General features: G+C 41.6%; 1 protein-coding gene across 1 annotated transcript in view; it reads left to right on the top strand.

The window, feature by feature from the left end:
• Positions 1-16,639, top strand: part of LOC133134451 (uncharacterized) — a 71,460-nt gene that overhangs the window by 49,934 nt on the left and 4,887 nt on the right. Inside the window, exons 13-17 of the mRNA XM_061250648.1 lie at positions 1,894-2,109; positions 9,438-9,500; positions 11,076-11,257; positions 12,199-12,262; positions 13,483-13,512. Of these exons, the coding sequence (XP_061106632.1) occupies positions 1,894-2,109; positions 9,438-9,500; positions 11,076-11,257; positions 12,199-12,262; positions 13,483-13,512 (555 nt within the window). The remainder of the gene's footprint in view (positions 1-1,893; positions 2,110-9,437; positions 9,501-11,075; positions 11,258-12,198; positions 12,263-13,482; positions 13,513-16,639) is intronic.

Here is a 16,639-nt window from a genome sequence, read left to right on the forward strand (position 1 = left end):
TGCATTTGAAATGAAACGAACAAGATATGCTTTAACTGCAGACTTTCAGCTTTAATCTGATTACATCCAAATCAGGTGAACGGTGTAGGAATTACAACAGTTTCTATATGTGCCTCCCACTTTTTAAGTGTGGGACAATTGGCTGCTCAGCTATTCCATGGCCAGGTGTGTGTTATTCCCTCATTATCTCATTTACAAGGAGCAGATAAAAGGTCTAGAGTTAATTTCAAGTGTGCTATTTGGATTTGGAATCTGTTGCTGTCAACTCTCAATGTGAGATCCAAAGAGCTGTCACTATCAGTGAAGCAAGCCATCATTAGGCTGAAAAATCTAAACAAACCCATCAGAGAGATAGCAAAAACATTAGGTGTGGCCAAATCAACTGTTTGGAACATTCTTAAAAAGAAAGAACGCACCGGTGAGCTCAGCAACACCAAAAGACCCGGAACACCACGGAAAACAACTGTGGTGGATGACAGAAGAATTCTTTCCCTGGTGAAGAAAAACCCCTTCACAACAGTTGGCCAGATCAAGAACACTCTCCAGGTGTATGTGTGTCAAAGTCAACAATCAAGAGAAGACTTCACCAGAGTGAATATAGAGGGTTCACCACAAGATGTAAACCATTGGTGAGCCTCAAAAACAGGAAGACCAGATTAGAGTTTGCCAAACAACATCTAAAAAAGCCTTTACAGTTCTGGAACAACATCCTATGGACAGATGAGACAAAGATCAACTTGTACCAGAATGATGGGAAGAGAAGAGTATGGAGAAGGAAAGGAACTGCTCATGATCCAAAACATACCACCTCATCAGTGAAGCATGGTGGTGTTAGTGTCATGGCGTGGGCATGTATGGCTGCCAATGGAACTGGTTCCCTTGTATTTATTAATGATGTGACTGCTGACAAAAGCAGCAGGATGAATTCTGAAGTGTTTCGGGCAATATTATCTGCTCATATTCAGCCAAATGCTTCAGAATTCATTGGACGGCGCTTCACAGTGCAGATGGACAATGACCCGAAGCATACTGCGAAAGCAACCAAAGAGTTTTTTAAGGCAAAGAAGTGGAATGTTATGCAATGGCCAAAGTCAATCACCTGACCTGAATCCGATTGAACATGCATTTCACTTGCTGAAGACAAAACTGAAGGGAAAATCCCACAAGCAGGAACTGAAGACAGTTGCAGTAGAGGCCTGGCAGAGCATCACCAGGGATGAAACCCAGAGTCTGGTGATGTCTATACATTCCAGACTTCAGGCTGTAATTGACTGCAAAGGATTTGCAACCAAGTATTAAAAAGTGAAAGTTTGATTTATGATTGTTAGTTTGTCCCATTACTTTTGGTCCCTTAAAAAGTGGGAGGCACATATACAAACTGTTGTAATTCCTACACCGTTCACCTGATTTGGATGTAAATACCCTCAATTTAAAGCTGAAAGTCTGCAGTTAAAGCACATCTTGTTCGTTTCATTTCAAATCCATTGTGGTGGTGTATAGAGGCAAAAAGATGAGAATTGTGTCGATGTCCCAATATTTATGGACCTGACTGTAGATTACTGTCTACTTTCTTTTTAGCAATATGTTCATTTATTTCAAATAAGTATTTGCTGGTCTGTTTGCTGGGTCTGAGGAAATGTCTCATCCCCCCCTAGTAAATACGTCTCTGGCCCCACAAATGAGACATTCTATTGTACAGTAACTGTCATTGGTTCTCACTCCAAGAAGAAGTTGTGGCATTTCTTTGTTTACATGGTGGTTACCAGCTCTGCAAGTGTTAACTATCAGTTTTCTGTGGTGAGTGCTATACGTGTCTTTGGATAAGAGCAACTGCTAAGAGGGCTGTAAAAGCTCCCAGTCACAATGTGATTTCTGATTGGTTATGATTGTCAGTTAAAGCCCTGATGGAAGACAGCTATGGGGAAAGCGATGAGGGAGGGGCCCAGGATGAGGAGGAAGAGGACCCTTACGCACCCATCGGCATCGATGACGAAGAGTACGACACGATTCTGACCTCCAGTAAAGCCATGATAATGGCCAATCGGCCCCCTGCCCCAATCCCCAGACCTGAGGCCATGGTAGAGAGCAGTACGCCTTTTATCGCACAAGGTAAGAGCAAGCCAGCCTGGGCAATCTCCTTTCTCTCTGTCAGATTCCCAATAAATCTTTACTACTTCAAACTCACTCCAGTCCTAGAGGGTTTCGGTGTCTGCTGGCTAGTGCTGTGTTTCATCGTTTAAGTTGTTAAGTTGTCAATCTCAGCTATTGGCTTAGGAAAGCACGCATGCTTTCCGATGCCTATTTTGGCAGCTGACTGGTAGGAAAACCACAAAAAAACCTACAGATAACACAACCTCCTTGCCCAGGAGTTTGACATTCCAAATGGAGTATATTTATACAACAGTTATTACTCTGGTTATTACACTATTTATTACCTATTAGCTTATCAGGGTTCATAAGGTATTCATATGGTGTTGCCTGGAGAGGGGATAGGCATACCCTTGGTCTGCTGTTCAAGGTTTTGTACATTTACTAGTCTGTTCAGGAAACTCTGGCTCAGAAACTGGCAGATCCATATATCCTGGCAGTTTTCATCACTGGCTGAGGCATCTTAAATGTTCAATTTCAGCGTCGTAAATAATTGAGGACGATTAAGGCGCCAAGTGAGTAGTATTGTTAGGGACCATGAATGATTCATGCGGTTCTGGTTCCCTTGCTCCTGTGTTCTGCCAGGACCGCTCCTTGTCTTCACTCTTATCTCGCAAAGGGAGGCAGATGGAGGGAAGGAGTGAAAGAAAGAATGAGGCCGCGCCACTCCAGAGACCTCGGTTTGAACCCGCACCGGCTTCCGGAGTTCCCTGTGCGACCTCGCGTATTCGGATGAATAACTCTCATGACTTCATTTTTCAGGACTGTTTTTACGCTTGCTGGAGTGTAATGAGATACAGTGGCTTCACTTTTTGCACCTTTATTGTGTTGTAGATTTAAAGATATTTAATTATTTAAACGGATAAAATTGCAATTTTTGCTCATCAATCTACACTCAATAACCATAATGAGAAAGTGAGAAGATGTTTTTAGAATTCTTTGCAAAGTTATTAAAAATCTAAAACTGAAATCTCTCATTTATATTAGTATTCAGATGCCTTGCTGTGGTCAGGTGCATCATGTTTGCTTTAATTATCCTTGATGTATCTAGAACTAGGTGACCAAGAACACAATGTTCACTCTAACAGAGCTTTGGAAGTCCTCTGCAGAGATGGGAGAACCACCATCTGGGCAGCACTCAATTCATGGCTGAATGGTTACACAGAAGCCTCTCTTGAGTAAAAGGCATATGACAGCCTGCTTGGAGTTTAAACTGTGTTTAAAGGCCTCTGAGAGCATGTGGAAAAAGATTATCTCGACAAAAATTGAACTCTTTGGCCAGAAGTCTAAGCACTGTCTCGTGAACACCGCACTGCTCATGATCTAGCCAATACCATCCCTACGGTGAATCATGGTGGTGGCAGCATCATGCTATGGGGGTGCTTCTCAGTGGCAGGGACAGGGAGAGTGGTCTGAATTAAGGGAAGGATGAATGCAGCCAAATACAGAGAGAAAGCTTGAGAAAAAACCTGCTCCAGAGTGCACGCAACCTCAGACTGTGGTCAGCATCATCTTTCAGCATGACAATGACCCAAAGCACACAGCCAAGACAACGCTGGACAACTTTGGGACAAGCGTCTGACTGTCCTTGAGTGGCCCAGCCAATGCCCAGCCCAGAACAAAGACCTGAAGATGGCAGTTCACAGACACTTCCCATCCAATCTGACGGAGCTTGAGAGATTCTGCAGGAAGAAGGCGATAAACTGCTCAAATCCAGGTGTGCAAAGCTTGTAGAGACTGACCCGAGAAGATTCAAAGCTGTAATTGCTGCCAATGGGGCTTCAAAAAAGTACTGAACTAAGGCTCTGAATACTTATATGAATGAGAGATTTCAGTTTTTGATTTTTAATAATTTGTCAAAATTTCTAAAAACATATTTTCACTTTATCATTATGGGTTATTGAGTGTAGATTGATGGGCAAAATGGCTATTTTATCCATATAAAGTGAAATCTAGTACACAATAAAGTGTGCAATATGTGAGCTGGAAAACATATTAGAAAAAATAAACTCAATGCTACCACTGTATACTGCAAAAAACACAGCATGAATTTGTTTTTATTTGACGTGAACCTCATGAAGAATTTTTTTTTTTTAATATCAGTTGTCTACAAGGCAAAAGACACAATTACAGATGATGCAAGGAGATAAAGGAAATTCTAATAATAAATTACAAATTAATAAAAGAACAATTAGAGGTAAAAAGGTGCAGAGGTAAAAGCAGGTTCATAATGTGTTTATGGATTTAATTAGATTATAAAGGCATTTAGACACTGGCGATAATGGTCTGTTCTCTTTGGAAAGACCAAAATGGAATGTGAACAATAACATCTGTGTGGTATTCATGGCGAAAGTAATAATTTCCTTTCTGCACCACTTTTCTTACAGGCAAGCAAAGTGCTTTGCAGATATTTTACAGCAACGTGAAACAATAACTGAAAATATATTTACAATACAAATGTAGAAATGGGGAAAAACTGATCACATCTAACAGAAGTAAACAAAATCACAATAAAATATAGAACAACCACAGTGATTTGAATGGCTTTATTGCTGCTGTCTTCTAGAATGTCTGATAAGGAAGAGTAATAAGACTGCTGCAGAGTGACTCTCAAAGATCATGCAAGTGGCAGACAGCAGTGACTGGCTGAATAAACGCATCCCCTCCTGGAATGTGTTTCACACCTGTTTATGCTTTTTACAGATTTATAAATAACTGCCGTTTTCACCTGGGGCCTATTCCACAAAGCAGGTTTACTGAGTTAGCCGTATAAGTGAGTTAGCCAGATTAATCCAGTACAACCTGGAACAAATCTGGAACACAGATGGATTGAAGTAAAAAGAGCTGTTCCAGGGTTAACTCTGTGTAGTTATCCAGCTAGCTGGGTAATCCTTCTTTGTGGAACGAGGGCCTAGTTTGGCCTGGATTAATTCAGGTTAATAATACGCACCCCGGAAGGTATGAACACTATTGGCTTAACCTTTCAGTATGTACAGTTGAGCCTGTTATCGCACTATTCCCATGGCACTGTTTGTTGAGCCAAAGCTAGATGACTAGCTAGTGCTGTGCTACAAGTTGATATTATTTGAAACAAAACAAAGGGAGTGAATGGTATTACTGTTGCTGTCAAGCAATCTGACACTTTGCATTTCAGCTCTCAAAAATGGCACAGACACCCACCAAAGAGTCTCTCTCTTTCTGGAACGCTCATTTTTCATATTATATCTTTCTGGAAACTGAGTATTGCCTTGTTTCTATGTTTCAGCTGTGTATGAAAATCCAATTGTGAGGGGTATCAGTCGAACATGTTATTAATTTAGCCTCGGAGTGTATTTATATGAAATATGAATACACCATTTCAGAAGACCTGGCAGCTCCATAAAGAAGCAAGTGTCATTTATGACTGTTTACTCAGGCAGTGGTGTTCGCTGGAGCTGCTTCCTCCCAGACAGGCAAACAGGAGCTCATTTTACAGCTTCATAAGATTCATATGCCTGCTTCTACTCCCCTTTTTCTCACAGAAAGAAATGAACTGCTGCATCTGTTCTCTCTTTCCAATACCGGTTTATGATATATGTGTCTGTTCAAGTAATGAGGGAAAGAACAAAGGGAATGGAAGAACTGTTGACTGCATTCAAGCCATTTTTAAGAGCTTGCATACCAACCTGATGTGTCTTTAGCATGTTCACGCTAGCCTTTTCATGGATGGCTGATGATACCACATTTGGAAAATGATAGTGGTGGGACCTTTCCTGGAGGCCCCCTGAATCAATGAAAAGCATCCAAGAAAAGCAAGTGAAAACAGTAACCTGTAAAGGTGATGAAAGGTCTTTTGCATGTTACTGCAGAAGTGTGTTATGCCATAGAAGAAGGTCTATAAACTACTTGATTTATCGGATACTAGGTGCATTACTGACAGTTGTACATGATAAGCAAGGAACATGGTATCTGTCCTAATGTGTGTTTTGGAGTTTGCCGTTGTTGTAAATGAGAGTTCTATGGTGTGCTAAGATAATAGTGAGTGACAGACAAGGGATGTCTATGGACTGACTCATATATTTACTGCTACAGTACCGCTAGCTTTTTAAGAGATAAACATTCAAAAAATGTATTCTGCTGACTTTTTATTGATTAATGAGCAGGTGGCATTACATTACAAGTTGTACAATTGCCCAAAGTTAATATTCTGAAAATCATTTTGTCAGTTTTTTTTTCTGTTTTATAATGAGTAAAGCTTTTAAATAGACCCATACATTCCTATTAAATACATTACCTTGAGAAACATGCACTGAATACAAACCTGAGGATTAGGGTAATTCTCAGACAAGTTATTTACCGAGATAGAAATTGAACCACTTGTAACTACAGTATCTTACTATTAACATTATTTCCCTTTTCCACCATGCACATTTATCACAAGTTGATTCAAGCAGAATATTTCCAATATTCTGTTCCCAAACAGGGTATTTACCATGATCAACCCTGATTTTTCAATTACTATTACCAGTTTATTTTATGCTCCCGAACATACCTGCCATTATTTTTCTTCCCCAATTTGCATATCTCCCATCTCACTTAGAATAGAATCACATTTGAGATTCATTGTAAGCAGTTAATCATAGTGATTATATTTACGTAGTTTTGACTACAGTTTAGATTTCTAGCAACTGGTAAGTTGATGTGAATTGTATTGAATTTATTGTCTGTCTTAATAGACAAAGCACATTAACATGACCCAGTTCTGACTTTTTGAGATTGACTTTCACAGTTGTATGTGAGTTGAGAACTATATTAGAATGACAAGATAAGACGTGCCAGAAAAACAAGGGATTACATCCCTGTGGAGGCCTGAGGATGAAGGTTCTGAAGTGACCAGATGCCGATAGACTGTTTTGGGAAAAAAAAAGTTTATTTGAATTGGACTGAACGATGTGGGAGAGGGGGACTTAGTCTGCAGTAGATTTTTGACAGGAATTATCTGCAACACTATCCAAACCAATTTATTCCATAGATTTACTCCCTGGTGATTCATTAGCCAGTGTAGACCTACAACACCATAACAGACATAACAGATTCAAACCCCCAGGTCCCTATGGCTTATCTTCTTTCACAAGATGCCTTTTCAGTTCTCAGAATTACATCATCTCTTTCACCGTCTTTAAATCAGTGTGTGGGGGAATACAGGGTTATGTCCTGATTTTGGATCGTTTGTTTTCTGGCAAAAATGACTTGTGAGTAGTTTGGGCTTTTCAGGGATGGTTTCAGTTATCTGCTGCCAAGAGGCTGCTGCTTTCATTTATTAAGGAGTTGGCAGCAAGTCAGAAGGACTGTTCTTAAAAATCAAAAACTTTTGCCATTTTTTCTCTCCCTAATGACGATTGCCCTTAGGTCCGTGCGTGCGCTGGCCCTTTAAGATGACGGTTCATACTTCAGACCAGCAGCCCCCCCCCCAATCCCACAACCTCGCCCACCAGCCATACAATCATCCAATGCTCCCATCCTTCTCTCTCTCACACTCTTTCTCTCTCTCGCTGCCCTCCCACATTATCACAGGGCTGACTTACAGTATTGCTGTACTTCAGTTTTCTAATGCATCAGTGTAGGCATACAGCTTTAGACATCCTCCTGCATACCACTGGATAGTGAGTAGGGAGAGTTAAATTCCCCCCCACCACCACTTACATACAGTACGCACCCACCTGCAAGCACATACACATACGCACACACACGCACCCACTCATACGCACCCACCTGCATGCATGCAGAGGCATAACACACACACACGTGCCCATCCACCCGAACACACACACACACATACAGTACACACCCACCTGCAAGCACACACAAACACACACACACCCACCTGCACGCATGCAGAAGCATACACACACACACCCACCACATGCACATACCAACACACACACTCACGCACCCACCACATGCAGAAACTACACACACACACACACACACACCCATCCACCCAAACACACACACATACAGGTACACACCCACCTGCCAGCACAAACACTCACACACACCCACTCACATGCACCCACCTGCACGCATTCAGAAGCATACATGCACACACACACACACACACAAACACACGCACACACGCACCCACCACACGCACACACACGCACCCACCCATGGGGGCCATCCCGGTTAGCAGCCGCTAGCGGGAATCGTGGCCCGCATCTCGGCACACGGCATCGGAATCATCCGCTCCAGGCGGGAACGCAAGGTTCGCTTCTCTCCACTCGCGCACTATTGTCGCTCCGAAAACAGAAGCCAAAGTCTCGTCTCCACATCTGCAGCGAATCAACGGCCGTCCGTGGCCAAGTCAGCTTGCATCATCCATTACACGCGTTTTCCATCAGTTATGGGCCCTGACATGAAACAACAGAGCGCTCTCATACATACACGGGAGGCTGCGGGCGGGGGGAATTTTTCAACGCAAAAATACAGAGGCTCTTTCAACCGCATAATGGTGGAGTTTCACGTCCACTTTAAACAGAAAGATGGGTCAGAAAGAGGCTTTGCAATACACTGAACAGATGAGGTGAAATGCACTCTCCCCACAAAAATGCTTCTAGAAAATGACTTTACTTAAAAACCACAAGGCCTACTAATACCTTGCTCTTGGAATACGAGCTGGTAGTTTTGGAAAGAGACCTGCCGACACTTAAAACGCGAACGAGGAGGAAATGAGATGAACAGCATAAGAAAGATTTGTCATTTCTGATGCCTGCTCGATGTGGAATAGTGCCATGGTCAGCGAAACCGTGATGCCTATCGTTTAAAGTACTTACCGTTCAATCGATAGCGGTATTGAGCGTATCCATTATTCTCCTTTCCCCATTGACGGCCTATTATGATTATGTTTATCTTTAATATCAGCCCATATATTTTTTGAAAGTGGTCATTTTGCCGTTGGGTTTCTTCAAAGATCATCAGCTCCTGATTACCGAATTTTGACTTTTATTCTGAAAACCTATTCCTTTAATTTAGGGGGATGAATGAATGTGGCCAAGGAGGGCTTGTGTTACAGCCAGTACTTTGGTTTATAGCTCCATCTGGTGTAAAATGTAGGAACTATATGTTTTTTTACAGTAGTTCCTACATTTTAGTAGTACAGTAGTTTTTTGGATTGATTTCAGATTTTGGTTTGGTTCATTTTTATTTATAAAATCCATAATATTTATTTATAAAATCCAGAGTAATTGTTGTTATTCTGGGTTGAATCCAAATGAACAGTTGGCCCACAGTAATTGTTTTTCTTTCCACAGTCTTCCAGAAAAAGATATCTCAAGGAGAGTCCGACATGTTGGATTTTCTGTCTCCTAAACAAGGTCAGCAAAAACATTTCATTATTCATCTTAATTGCTCCCAACATCCCAAATTAGCATGTAAACACTGGCACACTCCCACAGGTTGACATTTCGTTTGAGCCACTGGTTATTAGTGAGTGCGTGGCACAAACCCCCAGCTGTGGAAATCTGATCATGTTTTACAGTATGTCAGTATTTAATCCCAGAGAGGTTGTTCATGCATTTACATACCAGGGCATACTAACTTCTGCATGATCCCACCTTCTGTTGAATGAGAATTAATTTATAGTAGTTTGCATGAGAAATTTGCAACAAGCAAAATACTAAGCAAGAATGGTTTAAAAAAAAAAGAAAAGAAAAGAAATAAGGAGAGCTTTTTTGTTAGAGTTTGTGCTTTAACAATGTATATACTGTGAGTAGTCAGAAGAGACAAACTGTTAAATTCTTAATTCCATTCCATTTAAAAAAAGAAAGCTACTTATTGGCACTGGTCTGTGTCATGCGCATAAAAGCTCTCGAAACTTTTTGTCTTGCTTGGCCAAGTCCAGGAGAAGTTCAATTAGGAGGGAGCAGAACAAAATAACCAATCTGTCCTTTCTTCTTACATTTAAAGTGCTCATTAAGTCACAATATAAATATGTATACGACATTCTTCCAAATGTATTATCAGGGAAATAATACAATTATTAAGCTAAACTGACACCACTGAATGGTTCAACCTGAATTGCCATGTTTCTTGCATAACAATGCCTCCAGGGGCCAGTTGCAAAAGCTGGTCTGAACTGTTAAGTTGGTCGTAGCCAACCACATAGTGTTCAATATTGAATATGTAGTGCTCAGCCCAGTTGGCGCAACAGGTGTATTTTTTTAGTCTGAGAAGGAGTACGTCCAGTTGGTACAACCAGCCCCAGAACACTAATATTTGCCAAATCATTCTGAAATGGGACAAAAAACATTTGTTTAAAATCACAAAAAAATAAAACAGGCTGAAGAAAATATTTTGTATTTTCCTATTTTGGTTACTTGTGATATCACTATGAAGAAATTATGATTTTGAATGCGGTAGTATCAGTATCATTGGTAATATCCCATAAGCAAACCTGGGTCAAATATGCAATTGTTTTGGATTCAAATACATTTCTGTGCTTTACTGAGGTTGTCTGGTACTCTGAAAAAGTACAGACCCTCTGGTCCTCTTGGTTGGCTCAATTGCACAAGGCACAATGAACTGAGCACAGAAAAGTATTTGAATCCAAAACAATGACATGGTAAATGGATGGCATTTCTATAACACCTTTATCCAAAGTGCTATACAATTGATGCTTCTCATTCACCCATTCACACACCAACGGCGATTGGCTGCCATGCAAGGCACCAACCAGCTTGTCAGGAGCATTTGGGGGTTAGGTGCCTTGCTCAGGGACACTTCGATACACCCAGGGTGGGATCGAGTCGGCAACCCTCCGACTGCCAGACGACTACTCTTACCGCCTGAGCCGATGTCTGCCCATAAGTCAGCCAGCTGTACGAGTGTAACAAGGCATTACAGACATTTAAAAATGGCGGCAGTAACAGGTGTTGGAATGTGGCCTCTAGCCCGCAGCCCCAGCACTGTTTCCTCCGTGTACGACACGATGGCGCCCGACCAGCCGCCTGGTCTGCAGGAGCTCATCCAGCTTCAGGAGCAGGTGAAGCTGGGCTCGCTGTCCATGGACGAAGCCCTGGAGCGCTTCAGCGACTGGCAGCGGGTCCAGAAGGGCCTGGACTCCATACAGCAGGTAACACACGGACAGCTTTTCATCACAGAGGCATTACACATGTAGACATTAGGCACACCTGTACACCAGCTCTTTAATGCAAATATTCAATCAGCTAATCACGTAGAAGAGGTTCAGTTAAACCTTAAACCTTTTCCCTATTCTTCTTTCTGTCCAATGCTGCATTGTCCTACCACCCCCACCACCCCCTTAGACTTGAATTGTGTTATGTTCTCATTTCTCATTCACAGTAAGCCCTCTGACCTCTTTAGAACAGTGGCGGATGGGCCAGTTTTTACAACTAGGAGAGAATCTGTGACAATCTCTCATCTAACTTTGAAGGCTGATTTCTCAAAACCACTACTGTCAGACACACATAATTTAACAAGCCATATCTACAAAACAGATCCCAACAAGTGGTACCTCATTTTGTAGCTCTGATCTTATAGCTTTACATGAAATGAAAAACGTCAAAATTTTCAATGATACCCCCTTAACCACGTTCAGTCACATTTTATTTATGTTTTATTTGATTTTTTGCTTTGGCAGAAGTGCCTCTGTCTGCTCACACCCCACTTACTGTATGTCAGCAGTTCTGTATCCCCTGTACTGCTTATTTTACACCCTGTTCTACCCCTCTGGTTCTGTTCCGAACTTGCAGTCTTACTCTCCTCCGCTCCCCTTCAGTCTCAATCACTCCCACACCTCCCCTTGATCCCTCTATCCTTGATGTCTGGGCCCTCAGACCACATTCAGCTCACCATTCACAGGGAGCCATACTTCTCATCTATGCTTCTCATCTCATCTTCTCATCTACGTAAAGTTACAGAGCTGTGTTCTGACTGCCTCTCTGAAGACGCCAAGTGTGTACCGCACTTGTCATTTAAGACCTGGAGGTGGGTTGTCAAGGATGAAAAGACAAAAATTCAGATGAAGTAAGTCTGGTCTGGTCTTGTTTGTAGGAGAAACTCCGCCAACTGAGGGCGAGCATCATCAACAACAGAGAGGACGATGAAAGCGTCTATGGTAAAGTTCACAAGCTATAAGAAAATACCTGGGGCTCATTCCAACTGCTTATTTTTTATTTTTCTTGCTCCTGACCTGGAAATCAATTGAGGTCACCCATGTTTAAGGGCATTTCAATCTGTTAAACATTGCTTCTAGTCGAAGTTAGGAACTCCAAATCTTCACGGAAACATGAGCGCGTCCTTTATGTAGGTATTTCTTTGGAAGGTCAGACATATAAATGATTGATCTGTGGATCCACCTCTCCTCATCTGCCACCCGTCTGCCATGTGTGTAACTCATGTTTGACCTGACGTTTGAAGGAGCAAGGACATTCCATTTGCTAATTCACGTTTTCTTGATTTCTTCGTCTTCACGGGGGCTTTTTTGTAGCCTCTCCAAATGGGTGGAGCTAGGAGTAGAAAAAGAAGTAAGGAAAAGAAAAAAGGAGAAAAATAAGCAACTGGAATGAGCCCCACTTCCTATGCTGAACTTCTCTCTATGGTACTTCTCTTTGCAGCACCAAAATAAGAATGTGTGTGATGTGGCTTTTATATCTTAATCACGTTCAGCCGTCACGTGTTTGGGTTTTAGATCTGACCAATGAATCTTTCAGTAATGCAATGGGAATCTCTGTGATCAATGGGGACCATTTCCTGCTGGCCTGGATGGCATAATGAAATTAGACAATTGATTCTTGCAGAAATGAAGTGTCTGGTTAGTAGTGGTTGGGCTCATGTTGTCTGCCTACAGGAAAAAAGAGAAATAAATAAATAATGCCACCAAACAATGTTTTAAAACAAAACTGGTTCCATCATTTCAAGAAAGAATAGTGCTAGAATGGACAGCGGTTTCGGCTGTTCACAGAGTGTATGGCAGGTAATAATCTCATCCTGAGGTGCTAAAGTAGGACTTTCCAGTGACTGTTGTTCTGTCGCAGAGAGCCACTGGCCATTAGGAGCAGGCACTACACGAATGGATGAACCATCCAGACAATTTAGAGATCAGTGTGCCTGCTCTGTTTTCTATGCATAATTTCACATACTCTTTTGTCTTTCAATTCCCCCAACTGCAATATGGATGAATAGATCACTGAATATGAATATAACATTCTGCTTGTAAGAGGGAGTATTAATGTGAAAGTGACTTTGGATGTCCTTTTAAAAGATCAGAGCCACGGGATCTGCATTGCAGAGTTAGCCAGCTTTTTTCCCATATATAATTTTTTTTTTTTCTCACAGATAAAATCAGCATTGTTCATCATACGCCAGGTGAGTCCTTCCTCAAAATGTTCTCCTTGAAAAATTCTGAGACGTCTCTCTCAGGACTTCACTTTCTTTTCTTTTGCCTTTCATGTGTCTTTCGAGATTTTGAGTCTCCGGGGGACTTTTGTTTGCATTTTCTTAACTAGCAGTGTGACATACATTCCCAAGTCTCCCTTGGGAAATTGTGTTTGAACCTGCTGTTCTCTAATCTGTCTGAGGAGGCTTGGTGGTACCAAGGAGCTTGCAGTGTACTGTTTGTATTGTGCTTTTTACAGCGACACTGCCATAAGGACTGTTTACTGTGGAAATACAAAATAAAATATTGGGTCCCCAAAAAGTAAAAAAAAAAATGGGGACGAAAAACACTCACGTAGCAGGAGCCCGTCCTCTGCTGGCTGGCCCAGTGTAATAGTTCAGTTAGAAGGAATGGGAACATAAATAATTTCCCTCCTTTCATCCACACACTTTCTGGACTTCCTGGATGATATTAATTTAATTGTGCGATACAAATGTCTTGTACATATGACCTGTAGCCAACCCTGAAGCTACAGTGGGCTCCAGAATTATTGCCCCCCTTAATAAACATTAAGAAAAAAGGCTGCATATAATAAACAATGTGAATAATTACCTGTATTTAAAGCGGAAGACATATACTTTTATTTCAATAGATTTGCTATCAATGTTTTTAATTTAGTAATCCCATTTTTTCAGAAAGGTGCCAAAATGATAAGCAACCCTAACTATTATTGGAAATAAAATCAAACTATGTGGAATTACCAATGCAACTTTACTTTAATTTAGTTAATATCAGTCTAAATGAACTATATTGTATCATTCCATCACTTTCTATTTCACTAAAGTTTAAAAATTAGATAACAAGCATGCAAAATCAACCTCAATATTTATCAACATTGTCAATTCAGAAGACACAGATGGTAATTGACCATCACAAGTCGGATAATGGGTGCAAAAACATACATTAATGGTTAAACATAACACTGCACTGTAAGGGCAATAATAAAAAGGTGTGGAACATATGGAATGGTTGCAAACTTGCCAGGAAGAGGACGCAAGTGTATATTATCCCCACGGATGCAAGATGGTGAGGGAGGCCATAAGTAACCCAGGGATCGCAGTTTAAGAATTGTAGAGATTGGTTGTGTCTTTGGGTCACCAAGACTAAAGAAAACATACAATGGTACTTCCATACCAGCAAATTCTCGAGTTTGCCAAACCTTATTGGACTTATGACTGGAAGAGAGTGTTATGGTCAAATGAGACCAAAATTTTGATGAATTAAAAAAATGAAAGTTTTGGCCATACCCAACATCAACATGTATGGCAGCAAAATGGAATGAATACATACCTCATACCTACTGAAATATGCCTGTGAGTCATTGATGTTTTGGAGATGTTTTGCTGCCAGTAGTCCAGGAGCACTATTTAAGCTACTTTCTGAGAAGCAGGTCGAGTCAGACGACTGAAGTTCAGCAGCAGGACAAAAACCAAAGTCTGCAGGACATCAACAACCCTGTCACAGCGGAGGAAGAGCCAGGCACAGGAGAGCAACCCGGCCCATTGCGACCTGCAGCAGAAAATAAGATCCAGGGTCAAAATCCATTGATAAAGTGGCCTGCGAAAAGACAAGGTCAACGTTGACCTCTGTAACATCTTAGAGACACTCAGAGACACCACCACAAATAAGTTGGAGAGAATGGGGGAATTAATCTACAACTATGGAGCGGAACAGTTTGGTAGAGAGTGGTAGAGAGGAAGAAAACTACACTAACGATCCCCATTAAGTCCAAGAGGCAGAAGGACATAGATCGTCTAGTCAGAGAGAGGAGGCAGCTGAAGAAGAAATGGAGGAAGGCCATAGAGGAGGAGAAGGAAGGCATAAACCTTCAGCAAAGACTCAGAGCAAATAGATCAACTCAGGAAAGATGTCATCAGTGGCCTGGAGAGCATCGACAGAACCACACTCCCTAGAAAGTTGAAATTCTGGTGTATGCAATTTGAGCTCCTTCCATGCCTCCTGTGGCCACTAACCCTATATGAAGCTTCCATCTCGAAGGTGGAAAAGCTGGAGAGAATGATTAGCTCATACGCAAGGAGTGGCCTAGTCTTCCCAGGTGCCTCAGCAGCAGAGGGCTCTAGAGCAAAGTCCTAGAGCTACCCATTTGCAGTATCTCAGAGGAGTACGAGTACGCCAAAGTAAGACTGGAGATGATGCTAACAGAGTCGAGCGATCCATTTGTTGCCCAAGCTGCCCCCATTCTGGCTACTGGGAGGAAATTGACCCCATCAGAAGCAAACAAGCAGGCAAAGGCAGCTCTCAAGCACAAGGACATTGTGGGCCCAGTGCAGTAAGGGAGGAGTGGTCTTGGCCTTGGGGGCAGCACACTAGCCTGGAACAAGGCTACTCAGAGACGCAGCCTCATCGTGTAGGAGATACACCAGCAGGAGGAGGCAGCAAGGTGCACAAAGGCTGTCGCTCAGGCAAGGCAAGGGCAATGGATGAGATGGGAGGCAGTGGAGAAGAGAATGATCTCCTGGAAAAAGCTGTGGAAAATGGAGACATTCTGAGCAAATCTCAGCTAGTGGTACGGCAGGACAATGACTCCAAGCATGCATCAAAATCCACACAGAAATAGTTAAGTAAAAACAAAAACCATGTTCTACAATGGCCATCTCAGTCTTCAGACTTAAATCCCATGAAAAACCAGTGGTCTAAAGAGGGGGATATCTCAAGGATCAATGATTCTGGAAAAAAATAAAATAATAGCTCCAAATGAGGAAAAGACTCATGGCTGTCATTTTTGCCAGGGATGTCTGCACAAAAAAAAAGCATTAAAAAATTGTATATATTGTCTATAAAATTGAAATATATTTTTAGACTTGATGGATTCCATTGAAGCATTTACAAAGCACACTACTTTACATACAATACTGTGCAAAATAAACTATAAAAATAAACCATTAATATTTATATTTTAATAAAGCTTATGTCAATAACTGTGTTATTTTTTAGTTTACAGTACTATTTGTGAAGATTCATCATGGGTGCCAATAACTCTGGAGCCCACTGTATTTATCCATGAAAATATATGTCTTACATCAGCACTTACATCGC

This window comes from Conger conger, chromosome 8 (genome assembly GCF_963514075.1).
Source record: "Conger conger chromosome 8, fConCon1.1, whole genome shotgun sequence".
Lineage (NCBI taxonomy): Eukaryota > Metazoa > Chordata > Actinopteri > Anguilliformes > Congridae > Conger > Conger conger.